Here is an 18,885-nt window from a genome sequence, read left to right as displayed (position 1 = left end):
ACTAAACTGTTGTTTTCTACTTCTTGTCACCCTCAAACTGATGGTCAAACCGAAGTAGTAAATAGAACTTTAGGACAACTTCTTAGGGCAGTTATTCAAAAGAATCTTAAGTCATGGGAAGAATGCCTACCATTTATTGAGTTCGCTTATAATAGGGCTATACATTCATCTACTAACTTCTCACCATTTGAAATTGTTTATGGTTTTAATCCTTTGACACCATTAGACTTGATCCCTTTGCCTGTTGATGAAAGGAAAAGTTTAGATGGAAAGAAAAAGGCAGAAATGGTGCTTAAGTTACATGAACAAGTGAAACAACAACTGGAGAAGAAGAATGAGCATTATGCAAAGCAAGCTAACAAGGGTCGACAATGTGTTCTATTTGAACCCGGTGATTGGGTGTGGTTGCATATGCGCAAGGAAAGGTTCCCCGCTCAGAGAAAATCAAAGCTACATCCTAGAGGCGATGGTCCATTTCAAGTAGTCGCACGAATTGGGGATAATGCCTACAAGCTCGACTTGCCAGGTGAGTATAGTGTGCATGCAACTTTTAATGTGGCTGATTTATCTTTGTTTGATGTAGGAGATGAAGATTTGAGGACAAATCCTTTTCAAGAGAGAGGGAATGATGTGATATCAAAAGCACAAGAGCATGGAACAAAGGAGCTTGGAGTTAAGGAGCCTAGTAGAAGCATGAGGGATCCATTGGAGCTGTCAATTGGACCTATGACGAAGAATCGTGCAAAGAAAGACCAACAAATGCTTAATGGACTCATCTTGAGCTTCTTTAAACAAGGAATGAATTCTAGCGAAGTCATTAAAGATGGTGTGTTTTTGTGTTGTATCCAAGCCCAAGCCCATAATAGTGATATGTAAAAAGGTTGATCATATTTTAAGAGAAGCTTTGGACTTGCATGTGTTTGGCATGTGCAAAACCCATTGGGACTCATTAAAATTAATGCTATAACCTTATAGGTTTGATTGGGCTTATTTCTAGCTAATTAAAAGGCCCAAATAATGTTAATTAATGGGCTGAAATTGGGCTCTAAAGGACAAAAACGAATTTAATGTTTTTCCTTGTCTAATTAGGATTTCTTTTACCTTGATGCACTAGGATTCAACTTTCTTTTTAGTTTAGGTTTAGGTTTATTTTGTAGCCTATATAAAGGCTTGTATTCTTCATTATTTTCATCAATCAGAAATCAATATTTTTATGAACAAAAGTTCTTTTTTTTCCTTTGGGAATTATTTTCAATCCGGGATTGAATTCTTTATTGTGAGCTTGAGAGACCGGGTCATCATTCTTGCAATATTATCTTGATCGTGAACAAGTATTTTGGTAAGGTACTTGTGAATCGTCAAACACTCAGGTTCCAATTTAATTATTCGAAGGTGTAAGGTCAGATCTCCTTTCATTGTCTTTAATTCTTTGGGATTGGTTTGTTATCACCAATTTATGTTTGTTATTTGATTCTATTAATTCCTTAAGATAGATCGGGAAAACTTGTTGATTTGGTTATTATCTCTTTTTCATAACCAATATCACATCACAAGGGTTGCTAGGTCGTCGCCCCGAAGCGGCGCGCCACCCCAGGACCCGGGGGTGGTGTCAAATATGCAAGGGTTGCGGGTAAATAAGCTAGTCCACGGTAATGGTAGGGGTAGGGGTAAGGGTAGTAGGTTACGCTTTGGGACATGGAACATAGGTTCTTTGACAGGAAGATTAGCTGAAATTATAGATGTTATGAAGAGGAGGAGAATAAATATATTATGCCTACAAGAAACCAAGTGGGTTGGAGCCAAGGCTAGAGAGATAGCTCCTTGGGGTTATAAGCTTTGGTACTCAGGAAAGGATAAGGGTAGAAATGGAGTAGGTATTCTTATTGATAGGGAGTATATTGATGAGGTAGTAGCGGTGTCTAGGAAGAGCGATAGAATTATGAGTGTTAAGCTAGTGATAGGGGATGAGGTTGTGAATGTCATTAGTGCATATGCGCCACAAATAGGATTAGATGTGTCTATAAGACAAGCTTTTTGGGATGACTTAGAGGAAGTGGTGCAACAGGTTCCTAGGGATGAAAAAATGGTACTAGGGGGTGATCTCAATGGACACGTGAGTTCTAAGCGAGATGGGTTTGAGAGTGTTCATGGAGGGTATGGTTTTGGAGATAAGAATGAAGCAGGAAATGATATTTTGGAATTCGCATCAGCCTATGACTTGAGTATCATGAACACATGGTTTATGAAGAGAACATCCCACTTAGTGACTTATCGGAGTGGCGGTAATGCGAGCCAAATTGACTTCTTCTTAGTAAGGAGTGCTTGGAGAAAGAGTTATATTGATTGTAAGGTGATCCCTGGTGAGAGTACGACAACCCAACATAGAGTAGTGGTGCTAGATTTTCGAAGTAGGAAATGTATAAGAAAACAAACACCTCAAGTAGAGACTAAGATTAAGTGGTGGAAATTGCAAGGGGAGAATCAACAAAAATTTGTGGATGAGATGACCAAAAAAGATATTTGGACTTGCAATATGGATTCAGATATAGATTCGATATGGAATAAGATGGAGCATAGTATAAGGGAAGTAGCGAAGGAAGTTCTAGGGGAATCTAAAGGTAGCATGCCACCGGGTAAGGACACATCTTGGTGGACAGAAGAAGTACGACAAGCAGTAAAGAGTAAGAGAGAATCCTATAAACTATTGGGGAAATGTAGGAGTGACGAGAACTACGAAAAATACAAAGAGGCTAAAAGGGAAGTAAAGAAGGTCATACGAGATGCTAGAGCAAAGGTGAATCGGGATCTGTATACAAGATTGGATACGAAAGAAGGGGAAAGAGACATATATAGAATTGCTCGGATGAGAGATAGGAAGACGCGAGATCTCGGAAAAGTTAAATGTGTGAAGGATGTGGACCAGAAAGTCCTAGTTGGAGATAAGGATATCAAGGAACGATGGAGGTCCTATTTTGATAACTTATTTAATGGAGATCGCCAACAAGATGTTGGAGATATAAGTATCCATCACGATATGATAAATCATGAATGCCTGCGGAGAATTCAAAAGGGTGAAGTCAAAATGGCATTAAGTAAGATGAAGTTGAAGAAAGCAGTAGGACCTGATGGCATCCCTATTGAGATTTGGAGATGTTTGGGAGAAAGAGGAATCGAATGGTTGACGACGTTCTTCAACAAAATTTGGAGAAACAATAAGATGCCATCAGAATGGAGGAAAAGTACCTTAATCCCTTTGTATAAGAACAAAGGCGATGTCCAAGATTGTGCCAACTATCGGGGAATCAAATTAATGAGTCACACTATGAAACTTTGGGAGCGAGTGATTGAACAAAGGCTAAGGAGGACGGTGAAGATCTCGGAAAACCAGTTTGGCTTTATGCCGGGAAGATCAACTATGGAAGCCATCCATCTAATGAGACAATTAATGGAGCACTATCGAAATAAGAAGAAAGACTTGCATATGGTTTTCATTGACTTGGAGAAAGCATATGATAAGGTACCAAGGGAAGTACTTTGGTGGGCCTTGATAAGGAAAGGCATTTCGCGGAAATATATTGACATCATAAAGGACATGTATGAGGGAGTATGCACGAGTGTACGTACTAGTGTTGGGAAGACTGAAGAGTTTCCTATTACGATTGGAGTGCATCAAGGTTCCGCACTAAACCCATTTCTTTTTGCCATCGTTATGGATGAAATAACAAGTTCACTTCAAGATGGTATACCATGGTGCATGCTGTTTGCAGATGATATTGTGTTGGTTGATGAGACGAAAGAAGGAGTGGAGATGAAGTTGGAACTATGGAGGCAAACTCTAGAATCTAGAGGCTTTAAGTTGAGTCGAAGTAAGACAGAATATTTGGAATGTAAGTTTAGCGGCCGTAGGAGTAGGGAGGCAGGGACAATCACCCTAGATGGGAGAGCTGTTCAGGCCTCGGATTGCTTCCGGTATTTAGGATCTATTATCCAAACGGATGGAGAAGTAGATGGAGATGTTGCTCATAGGATTAAAGCTGGTTGGTCGAAGTGGAAGAGTGCTACGGGTTTCCTTTGTGATCCCGGCATGCCTAATAGATTGAAGGGAAAATTCTACCGGACGGCAATTAGACCAGCATTGTTATATGGTACGGAGTGTTGGGCAGTGAAACACTGCCACATCCATAAGATGTCGGTGGCGGAGATGCGTATGTTGAGATGGATGTGTGGTCACACGAGAAAGGACCGGGTGCGTAATGAAATAATTAGGACAAAAGTAGGGGTCACATCTATTGAGAATAAAATGAGAGAAAACCGACTAAGGTGGTTTGGCCATATGAGACGTAGAGCGCTTGATGCGCCGGTTAGGAGAACCGAAGAGTGGCAAAGGGATGTAGTGGTGAGGGGTAGGGGAAGACCTAAGCAAACTTGGAGGAGGGTGATCGAGAGTGATATGAGTTTATTGGGAATTGAGGAAAATATGGTAGTGGATAGGACGGAGTGGAGGGAGCGAATCTGTGTCGCTGACACGACTTGATTTTCACGGTTTTATATGATGGTTCATGTTAGCCGACCCCGAATCATTTCGGAACTAAGGTTTTGTTGTTGTTGTTGTTGTAAATTGGAATTCAACATGGTTTCACATACATAACATGAGTTAAAGAAGATAGAGAAATTAAAGGTATGTTAATTTAGACCATTGACCCGTCCAAGCCCGCCCTTCATGGGATGGGCCTGAACATACATTATCAATAATAAAACTTCAAAAGAAGAAAAGATGCAAAGACAATCCAGTTCATTCACTTAACATAAATTTAACAGTCCAATGGAGCAATGTAGCATGAGTAGTAGCAGATGAATTGGAAGCAAAGCCAAGAATAGTGTTACTATTTGTTGAGCGATTGAAAAGCAATGGATATGTATTTGGAGAAGTCCTGGTAGGCTTCCGCAATGAGGCCATCATCTCCCCATTCATCACGGTAGGTATCTGGCATTTGGAGAAATCCTGGTAGGCTGACGCAGAACATTTTCTTTCTCCATTCTTCATATCCTCCACACCCGCACTGAGCACCAAGCCAGTCGTTATACTCAGACTGCAAAAATTATAGGACATTGAATGAACAGTTCAGAACTTCTCTGTTGTTGCCAGATGATATGGAGATATGTTAACTTTGTTATGTAAGGAACTACCAAATAAGGCTTACCAGATCCACTACATGTGTGTATCTTTTGGGAACGTTTGAAGCTTCGAGTGACAGGTAAAAGGCTTCGGTATCCTCCATCATCTCCTCTTGTAATGGAAGCAGAAGTCTACCGGATAAAACACCAGCAATCCACTTGCTTTGGAGTTCAAACATTGGGAAAGGGGCAACCTTGAATTGATTACAGCCAACATTTATGTAATTAATTTTTACCAAGAAACAGAATGTTAAATTAGATCAATGCACTACTACATCAAATAGAGTAGAACCTTCATTGGCACCCCCACAAATGAAAGACAGGGGGCCAAAGCTGGTGGGAAAACATGTTTGTATAATGGTCCTACACGGTTATCATCGACAGTCACAATGCCACTGGTCTCGAGAAAAGGGAAGTTATATTGGTACCTTAAAATAAGAAGAATAAGTACATTTTCAGTCCCATTTCTTCTGGGAAAACCTGATCTGCAGCTGTGAATGTGTAAATTATTTCAACATAAACGAAATCAAAGTTACCCAGTGCAGTGTAGAATGACATCGGCGAGGACAATTCTCCCGTTTTGAAAAACCACAGAACCATCTTGATGTACGCTTTCTATCTGCATTATTCAAATATTATCGATTTGGATCAAGTAATTCTCGCAGCATCAGGTCAAATAATACCTGCACTGCACAAACATCTAATGAGAAGTCACTCACTCTTATGCTGGATGATTTACCATAGAATGAAGCCACATATTATTATATCCAGGCTTTTCTTCATATGTTTCAGCTGCAACTGATCTCGACGCCATATGGACCTCTTTCGCAACCCCAGCAATTTCCACAGATATATCAGTAGCACTTACTGAACTGCCAATCAATACTACCACCTAATCATTGAAACAACCACGCATGCAGGTAATAAATATAAATATAATTGACATCGAAAAAAGAATGAAACTGGCTTAAATCCTAAGCAAAAGGAGAACATCATGAGCATATCATATCTACTCAATAGAACAAGACACATGCTTGGAAATTTTGTAAGCAGGAAGGAGATGAAATAGGAAAAGAGTTCGGGCATCTTCACACAGAGTGTCAATACATTTATCAAGAAAAAAAGCATGAACTTGATAATTATGATCTTTTTTTTCCCGAGTTCCATGGGGCGTGATGCATCATTTGCATTTCCTGAATGTTTTTGAAGACTGTTCTACATTCTGATAGGATAACATCCTTGTTCACGCGGATAGCTAAACTAAATTGACTATGTAAAGCAAAATGAATCACATGGATAAAAAAAAACAGAAGGTTTTACAAAGCTGGTGCCTGAATGCAGCAAATACATCAAAATGTAGAGAATTAAAGAAGAGGAAAGGTGGAATTTGGCACATACTTGATCTCGGAATGGCTCAGGAACACGGTAGTTGTGGCTATGGATTTGCTTCCCTGGCCAAGCACTGATGCCTGAATCATAATTATGTTATCATCATATCTTCCAGAACCAAAATAGTGACTATTCATGATTTAACATAAAATCTGAAACAACTGACAAAAACATCCTTTCAAAGTAGATTCCAGTTTCCAATCCAACATTTTACCTCAAATGTGAAGCAAAAAACAAAAAAAGTAAAAAGAAGATAAAAAGCAGGTCAGACCCAAGGAACAAAGCTGAATGTTCCTAAAAAAGCTGACCCAAATTCAATGGGAACAAAAAGTGAAAGCCTAAAATTCCGTAGAGGAAAATGCTATATATGCCAGCGACACCAGGTTCAGTTAAAATTTTGCTCATTGTAAACAATGAAAGCATCATAAATTTCATCACCAGAAAAGCAATGCCTGAAAGATCAACTTAACATAGTTATTTAGCAAAAATCTAAATCAAATAACAAAAACTGAAACTAGTTCATCCTTTACTTGTTTCAATTGCAAGTAAAAGAAAGAGGAATTGCAAACGGTACTAAACAAATCAACCAAAATTGAGAGTTCTCAAATAGAATTGAAAAAGTAATTGCACAATCAATCGAGTACCTGGAATTTCAGCAACGCGAGTGTCAGTATAATGCCCCTTGCAAATAACCACAGCATCATAAAGTTCATCATCAAAATCAAATTCACAATCATCACCACCTCTCTTCTTCTTCTTCGATTTAACATTCCATTTTTTACAGTCCTCCACCAACCCAACATAGATCACTTCAGTCTCAAACCTCACCATATCCACGAGCTCAAACTCCCTGGCAAAATCTTGCAAGTAAAGTAAAACCTCTTTGTGACCCGGATACCGTCTCGAATCTCTCGTTTCATCGTTCGTAGGAACAAACGGGTAATCGCGGAAACCCATGACTTCTCTAGGGAGATTGGTGCGGAGGGAGCTATAGAGACTGGTGTGTATGATGGATCGGGTTGGATTGAGGCTCAATGGGTCTCCTTCAACTCGGTGATCATAAACCCAGGTACCTCCGATTTGGGATTGTCGTTCAAAGACTACGACCTCGTGACCCTCGCGACGGAGCTCACGTGCGGCGACGAGACCGGCGGCTCCTGCCCCGATGACGGCGACATGACGAGAGTGGAGAGGTGTGGACATTGTCGTGAAGCAATTGAGTACAGCCGGGAGAATCGTTGGAAGTATTGAAGAGAGAGAGATGGATTGAATCGATAATCGGTGACTGACATTTTGTACAGTTGACTTTTTGTATAACTGATAAATTTCCCTCCAAAAAAACGGAAGTCCAGATATAATTTCCCCTCTAATAAAGGAAATGTTTCCAAACAAAGATGAATTTTATCCGTGTATATAATAAATAATTTAAATATTATCGGTTTACTGTAAATTTTGAAAACTTACTTGTAATGAAATTTGATTATGGCAATGTCTTTTTAATGTAAATTTGTTGTAAAAGGTAAATGATTCCAACTTTCATTATGAGAATGACTTTCTAAAATGTAAAAGTAAGGCAAAATAAAAATTTGATTCAATGAATAATGTGGAAATGAAGAAAATAATATAAGATTAGTAATTAACTAGCATGAACACCCGTGCAATGCATGAGATGTTTGAAAATTTTCTTCATTGATTCAGATATAAATATATTTAAATAAATAATAAAAAATTTAAATTTAATATGTTGATAATTATCATGAATGATTAACAAATAACATTATCCCAATAAACTTGATGATGTCAAAGTAAGACAGAACGAAAATTGTGTTTATTATTAAAATGAATATTTATTTCAGTTTATATTTCACCATTTAAGTTATTATTATTCAATCCAAAAAAACTTGATTTATATTTAGAAATAACAATATATGTACACAAATATTTCTCATGGTTACGATAAAACTTGTGCATCACAAACTCCAATAACTTCTCATGGTTATGATAATTTTTATGTATGAATTAATTTTTTTTATTAATTTGAAAGAAAGATATGCCATTTGTGAGATAATGGTTTTATTAGTTTAAGAAGCTTACAATCTAAGCAATGTCATGTAGCAAAAGATTTAGCAAACATCTTGAAATCATAATAGACATGCTTGAAATCATAATAGTCTAAAAGACATGATTTAGTTGTCTTAAAATCATAATATTCTAAAGTGTTCCAATAGACTGATGTTGTTATATTGAAATAGTAATATTTGTTTTTTCACTTAAAACATATTCTAATGAAATTACACAAGATGGATTACGGAAAAAGAGTAGAGATGTGAATTGAAAGGCGTCTAAGAAGGAATGCAAAAGATAGTTAACAACATAAGTAGAGTTTCAAGATTAAAAAACAATGACAAAATTATTACCAGGCACTTAAAGTATGAATAAGAGGTAAGCACCATCACTTAATCAACATCTCATAATCTCATAGAACTCACCACCACCACCACTACCACCACCAAGGATCCTAATTTCATATCATCCACGGAAAAATGAAACATTAATAGCAAGGATCCTGATCTTCATTTGTTTTCTTTGAAATGGTTTCTCTATTTGATCAAGTTTCTCCAGTTTCTGTTATTAGCAACGTTTCAAAAAGAAAAAAAAGGAAAGGTTTAGTAACCAATTGAAGTGGAAAAAAAAATAAAGGGAAGATGCCAAACCATGGCTACAACATAAAATTTCAATTGATAAAGTTACAAAATTCATACTTTAACTTAGACAAAGATAACAACACCTAATTGCAAAGATCGTCAGAAAATTGAAATATTTTCACTCTAGCGTGAAATGTTTGAACAGACAGACAGACGAAGGAACTGAAGATGCGGAACAGATGGACGGATGAACAGAACATGGACAATGGAGCCAGGAGTTAGAGATGAATATAAGAATCAGATTAGAGAAGCAGCAGTTGAAAAGCAGTAATTGAGAGTGGCGAAGATTGAGGAAGAAGTGGGAATGAGAAGTTGAGTTAAGCGTAATCTGTAGATTTGAATTATGCTGGAGATAGAAATATAAAAAAGTTTAAAATTTTATAGAGACGCCACATCAGCTTCAGTGTATACATATAAGGACACATCAGCATTTGTTCTACTGATTTAGTATTATTTATAGATTCCGTTTTTTGGTATGAGATTTAATTAGAAGTGGGTTAAAAATGTTAAAATAAAAACTTTGTATTGATAAATGTGTAAATACTAATAAAGCTAAAACAGAAGATTGATTTTGAGAATATTTTTCCAAGCGAATATAAAGTAAAAGCAAATGTCATACTTAACACGATGCTGGATCGATGTTGAATCAAGATAAATGATAGCTACTTAAAGTTAATCAGGGATTGAAGATCTTTGGATCTGTCAAGAGCATGGTTGTAAAAAACGCTAGTACTAGTTGGGAAGACAGGCCAGAGATTAGCATGAGATATGTCGTAAATTAATCGGATTTGTATTTTTTATTTTTATTTTATGTAAATGCAATTAAAATATTTATTATACTATTTAAAAATAATAATATGAAATGGTTTAATATTTAAAAATATGTATATTTGTAACATACGTTAAAAAAGCAATTCAACTAAAATATCAACTGAAACAACTAAAAAATAATGTCAATAAGTAATACTAATTAACTGAAAACTGAAACAATGTCATTAAATTCTTCAATTATATCATGAAAACAAGTATTGGACGCAATTAAGCAAAAATATTTGAAAATAATAAACGTAATTTGCCAAAAATAAAAAATCAAGGGAAATGAATTATAATAAAATAAAAAATCAAAATAATAATGAAAAGAAAGTATTTTTTGTTTTGCTCGCCATCCTGACAGTCCTTGGGTTGCTTCCAAAGTGTCTAAAGGCGACTTAGGCTTTGATTGGATGAGAGGTTTTGAATAGGGATGGCAACGGGTAGTGTACCCGCGGGTACCCGGCACTACCCGACCCTAATGGGACTACTCGTATCCTGTATAAAAGGGTATGGGACGGGTATGGGAATACTCCCTAGGGTACCCGGTACCCGTTACCCGTCATAAAAAAATTTATATTAATAAATATCATTGTTTTTTAGATGTAAGACGTGAAATTTAAACCCCAACCATTTATTTTTCAACAATTGAGTGATACCACTAAGCTACTTTATTCTTATCAATTAAGGTTCAATTTATTCAAATTTTAGATTGATGATTTATTAAATTTATAGTTTGTTAAATTTGTAATAATTTTTTTATTTATTGATTCTTAACGGGTAAGGATACCCGCGGGTACCCGCGAATTAAATGGGAAGGGTATAAGATGCAAAAAGTATACCCGTTAGGGTAATGGGACGGGTACGGGTAATTAAAAAATAAAAGGGTAAGGGTTTGGGAATGACATTACCCGCGGGTACCCTACACGTTGCCATCCCTAGTTTTGAAGGGTAATTAAAGGGAGGGTAGGGAATGGTAAGGAAGGGGAAGGAGGGGGAGAAAGGGTATTACCCTTACCCTTATTTAGGAGAAAGGGAAATGTTCATCAAAACCCTTCCAAACCCACCGATTTGGTGGGTTGAAATTCTATTAAAAATTTATTGATTTTGAACCCTTCAAAACCCTTTATTAATCTTTCAAAACCTTTATCCTCATATTTTTTTAATCTTTCAAACAAGGGTTTCCACTAACTCTTCCATACTCTCCCTTTAATTGCCTTCAAAACCTTTCATCCAATCAAAGCCTTAAACGACATAAAAAAGAAGGTAGAATAGAACTATTATATGCTTTGATATATCTTGAATTGAGAGAAATAAAAAGAAGGGAAAAGTATAAAAATAAACCTTGTGGTTTGGCCCATTTTCGAACTGCACTCATGTGGTTTAAAAGTTTGCAAAGTGGTACCATGTACTTCATTCCGTTAGCAAACACATACAAAATTGACTTACGGTGTTAAAAGTCAAAGGGAAAAGAGTTAATTTGGTCCTTATATTTATTTATTTTATAAATTAACACCCGTTATTATCTAATTATCACAAAAAAACCCCAAAATTAAAAATAAAAATCAAATACACATTCTTCTCCATCTCTCTAATTTTTTTATTTTTCTTCTTCTTTCTCCTTCTAAGAATACAAAATTAATCAATCTTCAATCTCCAATCTCCAATCTAATTTGATTTTTATAAATTAATCTCACTTATTATCTAATTATCACCCTTATATTTAATTATCACCCTTATATTGAATCCCCATCTCTGGATTAATCAAAATCACTTCCGTACTGTTTACCCTCTGATTTCTCCATTTTCGCATCCATGACCAGTTCACCCTGTTGGAAAATAGGCTAACGTATAGCAGCGGAAATATAAAAATTTTAACCTATTTCCATAAACCACATGATCCGTTAATCGTTATTTCATATAAAGAGGGATAAAAGAAATACATTTCTGAAGTTCTATCTACCGTTGTAAGTGAAGTGCCCACAACTCTTACTTCGAGTTCCCGAGCATAGAACAAAACAAATATAAGATCAAGTTAGAATCAACCGTTGAATAGCAACCAAAATAGATTGCCTCTAATTAATCAACACAAGATCAAGGATAAAGAAAGAAAGATGAAATCAATTGAATCGGTAGGAAGCGGTGGATTGTTTCGTCCTCAACAAGGGGTGTCGAAATTCTCTCTCCCGGTTGCACTGTGTATTTCAAAAATTACACTAGGGTTTTTGCTTGGTGGATTTCGAAAATCCTATAAGGGGGTTATTTATAATCTCTTGTATCTAATCCCTAGTTAGATAGAATTAGGTTATTGAAATAAGAATTCTATTCTGAATAGAATTCATAATCATTATCCATTAATATATCTAATATATAAAGGATAATAATAATAACCTTATTGGATAATAATAGGAGTAATTTAATCTAATTAAAACTCCTAACTCATTTATCCTTTAATTAATTTAATTCATAATCCTAATCTAATTAGAATAGATAAAATCAAATTAATTATTTATGTATTTATATACATAAATTTCGACCCCCTCTATTACTGGGCCTTACTGGGCTCAGTTGGGCTTCCGTCAATTAATTAACATCTGTCTCTCTTTTAGGTTCCAAGTCTTATGTATGACCCATTAGGTTCTTATTGCTTCTAGCCGTATGCAACTATTAAAATTAACTTTCAAAGAATTATATTTAATCTTTGCATAACGGAATGATGTACAGAGTATGTGATTAGCAAGTCCGTAATCATTCCCCTAGAGCTATAAGAAGACATGTAGATTCTATCGTTGACCTTTCAGTATTAGTTACGGTATAATTCGATCCTTTATCAACTACGTCATTGAACTGAATCTTATGACTATGGGTAATGTCAAGTCACATATAGCGAGACGTTCGTTTTACTTGTACAGGCCGAGTCAACTCAAAATAGATATGTTAAGTGAAATCTGTATTTCAAGTCTTAAGCTATCACCTTGCAAGGATTTAGAGTCGAGTCTTCCACAAGCGATCCATGGACATATCTCCCATTTATCGGGAGTGATAAATGCTCAATCCAATATATAACGATCCTGCAATCACTTCCTGTGATACCCAACGTCTGCTGTTCACACCCCAGAGTCATCTTTGTTAAGGATCGTGTTACACCAGAGTCAAAGCGTCACATTCCGTAATCCAGAATACCAATTAACATTCCTTTGAGTCTGAGGATTATTTACACCTATTAATACCAATGAGATGAACAGGTGACAAGGATGAATCTACCCATCCTGTTATCTCAAGTCGGGTCCCCAATCCTAATGAACTACTTTTCATCGGATCCATGTAACTGTCCAGAAATCTGTATATATGAAGCTTGTGAGATCAGCTTTCTGTCGGACATAAGACATTGTTACATGCAAGTCTCAACAGTGATATATCAATCCTAAACATATCACTTGACTTGGAGTGGTTTTAAGTTTATTAGTTTATTATAAAGTTTTGTCTCACTTCATGTTTGTATGAACACTTTATAATCACTTTAAAACAAACTTACGGATTTCCTTTTATTAGACTTTATTTAGTGCTTAAAAGGGATTGTCTTTATATAGTTATAAAACATATATCTCATTAAAACAAATGATATAAAGAACAATTCATTTACATTAAGTTTGTATCCTAGAACAATTGTCTATAGGACACTAAACCCCAATACACCCCTTCCAAAAACTCGAGAACTAGGAGCAACAAAAGTCGTACGGAACTTCAAAAATATATGCAGCACGAAGAACACATCAGCGATCAACCTGAAATAGGTGATCAAAACAACAAGGTGGTTGTCGTTTGTCAAACAAACACCATCCGAATTCATGTACGGAAGGAAGAAGAACATAGGATCGATGAAAAGAGCAATAATGGAGGTAATGAGGAAGACGTAATTCCAATACGTAACGATATCATTGTCTGGATCGAGGATTTGGTACTGCTATAGAATGTGGAGAGGGTTAGCATCGCCGATGGTGGTAGAAGAAGCGGTGATGTGTTGATGGAGCTGTTGTTGGAGGCATTGATGGAAGCGGCTGAATGGGATAAATCTGGGGTTCCGGTAAGGGATAAAGCTACCCATCATCTCCCATGGTGGAGTTTGATGAGATTTTGTTTTATTGATGGAAAAATTGATCAATGAACAATAAAATCGAAATCGCTGGAAAATTAGGAATCAGAGAAAGTAAAGATTGATGGAAATGGAGATGGAGTGGATTATGGTTGAGAGAAGAAGTGATTGGAAACCAGAGAAAGGACTGAAAAAAAGGAGAGAGAAAGGAAAAAAAAAAAAAGAAATAGAGAAGATAGTGTAATTGATTTTTATTTTTTATTTTAAAAAAATCATCTTAGAAAACTGTCAAAATTGCAAAGTAAAAGACAAAGGATCAATATAAAACTCTTCGCACCTCCATTAACTATGAAAAATTATAAAGATAAAGAGACTTAAATTTAATTTTTGCCCTTAATCTTTAATTTTCACATGCATTGAAACGTTCACTAATAGTTTAGCTAATAAAACCCTTAGTGAATGACTCAATGTGTATAAAAAGTAAAAATCAAAAGCTCATTCCTTAAAACCGTGAAAGTTCAAAAACTTAATTTGATAATAAATGATTAGGACTCAATCCTTAAAATACTAAAACTTCAATGGTTTGTAATTATATGTTTAACCATAAAATTTCAAGAAGAAAAAATGCAAAGAGTACATATATTCCAGTCCATTCCGTTTACATAAATTTAGCAGTCCAATGTAGCAGATGAATTGGAAGCAAAGCCAAGAATAATGTTACAATTTGTTGTGCTTTATTCCTTTTACATAAATTTAGCAGTCCAATGTAGCAGAATCGGAAGCAAAGCCAAGAATAATGTTACAATTTGTTGAGCGATTGAAAAGGAGTGGATGTGTATTTGGAGAAGTCCCGGTAAGCTTCCGCGGTGAGGCTATCATCTTCCCATTCATCACGGTAGGTAGATGGTCGGAGGTGCCTGCCATCGCTGCTCACGCAGTACATTTGCTTTCTCCATTCTTCAAATCCTTCACACCCGCACTGAGCAGCAAGCCAGTTGTCATACTCATACTGCAAAAATTATACAACATTGAATGAACAGTTCAAAACTTCTCTGATGATAAATGGAGGTATGTGATATGTCAAGTATGTTTTGTAGGGAACTACCAAAAATAAGGCTTACCTGAGATTCACCCACTCTATGAGTGTATCTCTTCGGAATGTTCGAAACTTCGAGTGACAAGTAAAAGGCTTCAATGTCATCCTTCATCTCCTCTTGTAATGGAAGCGGAACTCTACCAGATAAAACACCAGCAATCCACTTGCTTTGGAATTCAAACATTGGGAAAGGGACAACCTAGAATCAATTACAGGCAAAATATATAACTAATTTTATCAAGAACCAGAATGTTAAGTCAGATCAATGCACTACTACATCAAATAGAGTAGAACCTTCCACGGCAACCCGACAAATGAAAGATGAGGGGCCAAAACTGGTGGGAAAACATGTTTGTATAATGGTCCTACACGGTTATCATCAACGGTCACAATGCCATTGGTCTCGAGAAAAGGAAAGCTATACTTGTACCTTAAAGATAAGAAGAAGTACAATTTCAGTCCAACTTCTGCAACTATGAATGTGCAAATTATTTCTAAAACAAACAAAATCCAAGTTACCCAGTGCAGTGTAAAATGACATCGGCGAGGACAATTCTCCCGTTTCGAAAAACCACAGAACCATCTTGATGTAAGCTTTCTATCTGCAATGTTCAAATACTATCGATTTGGATCAAGTAATTCTCGCAGCTTCAGGTCGAATAATATAGTATACCTGAACAAACATCTAATGAGAAGCCACTCACTCTATGCTGGATGATTTACCATAGAATTAAGCCACATGTTATCATATCCAGGTCGTTCTTCATATGTTTCAGCTGCAACTGATCTCGATGCAATATGGACCTCTTTTGCAACCCCAGCAATTTCCATGGATATATCAGTAGCACTTGCTGCACTGCCAATCAACACTACCACCTAATCATTCAAAAAACGCACGAACGCAGATAATAAATATAAATATAATTGACATCGAAAAAAGAATAGGTGATAATGCATTAGAAAGAAAGTCGCTTAACTCTTACGCAAGAGGAGAACATTATGAGCACATAGCATATCTACTCAATAGAACAAGACACAAGCTTGGAAATTTTGTAAGTTGGAAGGAGATGAAATAGGAAAAGAGTTCGGGTATCTTCACACAAGGTTTCGATACATTTATCAAGAAAAAAGGCATGAACTTGATGAATATGATCTTTGTTTTCCTTACGAATTCCATGGGGCGTGATGCATCATTTACATTTCCTGAATACTTTTTAGGGCTGTTCTAGATTCTGATAGGATAACATCCTGGATAGCTAAACTAAGTTGACTATGTAAAGCAAAATAAATCCAATTTGTATTGCTTCACATTAATGCAAAAACAGAAGGTTTACAAAGCTGGTGCCTGAATGCAGCAAATACATCAAAATGTAGAGAATTGAAGACAAGGAAAGGTGGGATTCAATACATACTTGATCACGGAATGACTCAGGAACACGGTAATTGTGGCTATGGATTTGCTTCCCTGGCCAAGAACAGATGCCTAAATCATAATTTTGTTATCATCATCATATCTTCCAGGACCAAAATAGTGACTATTCATTATTTAACATAAAATCTGAAACCAATAACAAAAAGTAAAAATAAACATCCTTCCAACATTTTACCACAAATATGAAGCAAAAAACGAAAAAAGTAAAAAGAAGATAAAAAGCAGGTCAGACCCCAAGGAACAAAGCTGAATGTTCCTAAAAAAGCTGACCAAATTCAATGGAAAAAAAAAAGAGAAAGAAAGTAAAAGCCTAAAATTCAGCAGAGGAAAAGGCTATCTGATATGTCAGCAAAACCAGGTTCAGTAAATCAATGCCTGAAAGATCATCTTAGCATCTCATTTAGCAAAAATCTAAATCAAATAACAAAAATTGAAACTAGTTCATCCTTCACTTGTTTCAATTGTAAAACGGTGTTAAACAAATCAACTAAAATCGAGTGTTCTCAAATAGAATAAAAAGAGTAAGTCAGCACAATCAATCGAGTACCTGGAATTTCAGCAACACGAGTCTCAGTGTAATGCCCGTTGCAGATAACCACAGCATCATAAATTTCATCATCAAAATCAAATTCACAATCATCACCACCTCTCTTCTTCTTCTTCGATTTAACACTCCACTTTTTACAGTCCTCCACCAACCCAACATAGATCACGTCAGTCTCAAACCTCACCATATCCTCCAGCTCAAACTCCTTGGCAAAATCTTTCAAGTAAAGTAAAACCTCTCTGTGACCCGGATACCGTCTCGGATCTCTCGTTTCATCGTTCGTCGGAACAAACGGGTAATCGCGGAAACCCATGACTTCCCTGGGGAGATTGGTGCGGAGGGAGCTATAGAGACTGGTGTGTATGATGGATCGGGTTGGATTGAGGCTTAATGGGTCTGGTTCAACTTGGTGATCATAAACCCAGGTACCTCCGATTTGGGATTGTCGTTCAAAGACTACGACCTCGTGACCCTCGCGACGGAGCTCACGTGCAGCGGCGAGACCGGCGGCTCCTGCCCCGATCACGGCGACATGACGAGAGTGGAGAGGTGTGGACATTGTCGCGAAGGGATTGAGTACAGCCGGGAGGATCATTGGAAGTATTGAAGAGAGAGAGAATTGGATGATTTGATTTGTGTATTTTAGCATATGTTGTTGTGACTGACATTTTGTGGAGTTGGCTGAATATCTAGGACAGGACACACTGTTGATAAGATTCTACTTTGCATCTCCAATGTTGTTGATTTAACAAGGCTTAATTAATACATCATTTAAACTTTTAACAGTACAAAACGTTTCATTCATCTTCTAAACTTTTAAAATATTCTAGGCTCTTTCAACTTCTGCAGAATACTTGGATAATCCTTTAAATTTGGGTAAAATATAATCAATTAATCATTGACATGTAAAAAAGTAAGTTACATGCGGAAAGTATGTTGCACACATTTCGAAAAAGTAAAACGATCAAGGTCGGGTATGAGGTTCTAAGATGATCTCCAAAAAAAACTCTTAGGCCATGTTTGGTAAAGAGCGTTTTGGGATAAAAAGAGCGATTTTGACCAACTTTAGAGGTTTGACCACTGAAACCGCTAATTGGAGTGTTTGGTGGAGAGATGTTTGGAAGAGAGTTTTGGGATGAAAACGCTAATTTAGAAAAAGCTCTTAAAAGGAGCTTTTTCAATTAGCGTTTTGCAATATTAAAATTAATGGACTTCTTTAACCCTAATAAATAGACTTCCTCTTCTCCTGCGCCAAAATTAATGCATTTATTCGTCTTTTTGCACAAACCGCTATTATCAATCAGCTAATTTTTACCAAACAGATCTACACAAACAGCTAATCAAATAAGCTAGTCAAATCAGCTAATGTAATCAGCTAACATCAAACAGCTAATGTAATCAGCTAACAGCTAACAGCTAATTCCCAAACAGGGCCTTAATCTACTACTCTTAATAATTTGAAAAGTGGCTAATACATATTATCCAATAATAGTTCTCATGTTCGGTCCTTATTTATTATTTTATCATTAAAATTATTAAGTATTATATTTACTAATAGTTAGAGAAAAGAGTACTCAATAATAAATTATTAATAAAAAATGAAATAAAATGAAACAAAAAGAGACTGGGAGCTCCTCA

At 36.3% G+C, this 18,885-nt stretch overlaps 2 protein-coding genes across 3 annotated transcripts; both read right to left on the bottom strand.

Moving 5' to 3' along the window:
- Positions 1-4,654: 4,654 nt before the first annotated feature.
- Positions 4,655-7,897, bottom strand: LOC136210564 (flavin-containing monooxygenase FMO GS-OX-like 4). Its single transcript, XM_066001886.1, has 7 exons — positions 7,209-7,897; positions 6,574-6,644; positions 5,915-6,067; positions 5,712-5,794; positions 5,468-5,603; positions 5,202-5,369; positions 4,655-5,090 (listed from the first exon to the last, which is right to left on the bottom strand). The coding sequence occupies exons 1-7, from the start codon at positions 7,765-7,767 to the stop codon at positions 4,884-4,886; spliced, it is 1,377 nt and encodes a 458-aa protein (XP_065857958.1). The 5' UTR covers positions 7,768-7,897; the 3' UTR covers positions 4,655-4,883.
- Positions 7,898-14,795: 6,898 nt separating this feature from the next.
- Positions 14,796-17,982, bottom strand: LOC136210562 (flavin-containing monooxygenase FMO GS-OX-like 4). Of its 2 annotated transcripts, none has more exons than XM_066001885.1 (7): positions 17,248-17,982; positions 16,681-16,733; positions 15,992-16,144; positions 15,788-15,870; positions 15,563-15,698; positions 15,294-15,467; positions 14,796-15,181 (listed from the first exon to the last, which is right to left on the bottom strand). In XM_066001885.1, the coding sequence occupies exons 1-7, from the start codon at positions 17,894-17,896 to the stop codon at positions 14,972-14,974; spliced, it is 1,458 nt and encodes a 485-aa protein (XP_065857957.1). In that variant the 5' UTR covers positions 17,897-17,982; the 3' UTR covers positions 14,796-14,971. The 2 variants fall into 2 exon arrangements, with proteins under 2 accessions (XP_065857957.1, XP_065857956.1); XM_066001884.1 differs by having other exon boundaries at positions 16,681-16,751; positions 17,248-17,981.
- Positions 17,983-18,885: the final 903 nt, after the last annotated feature.

This window comes from Euphorbia lathyris, chromosome 1 (genome assembly GCF_963576675.1).
Source record: "Euphorbia lathyris chromosome 1, ddEupLath1.1, whole genome shotgun sequence".
Taxonomy (NCBI): Eukaryota; Viridiplantae; Streptophyta; class Magnoliopsida; order Malpighiales; family Euphorbiaceae; genus Euphorbia; species Euphorbia lathyris.
Note: the sequence above shows the minus strand (reverse complement) of the source record. Positions and strands in the feature narration are given on the sequence as shown.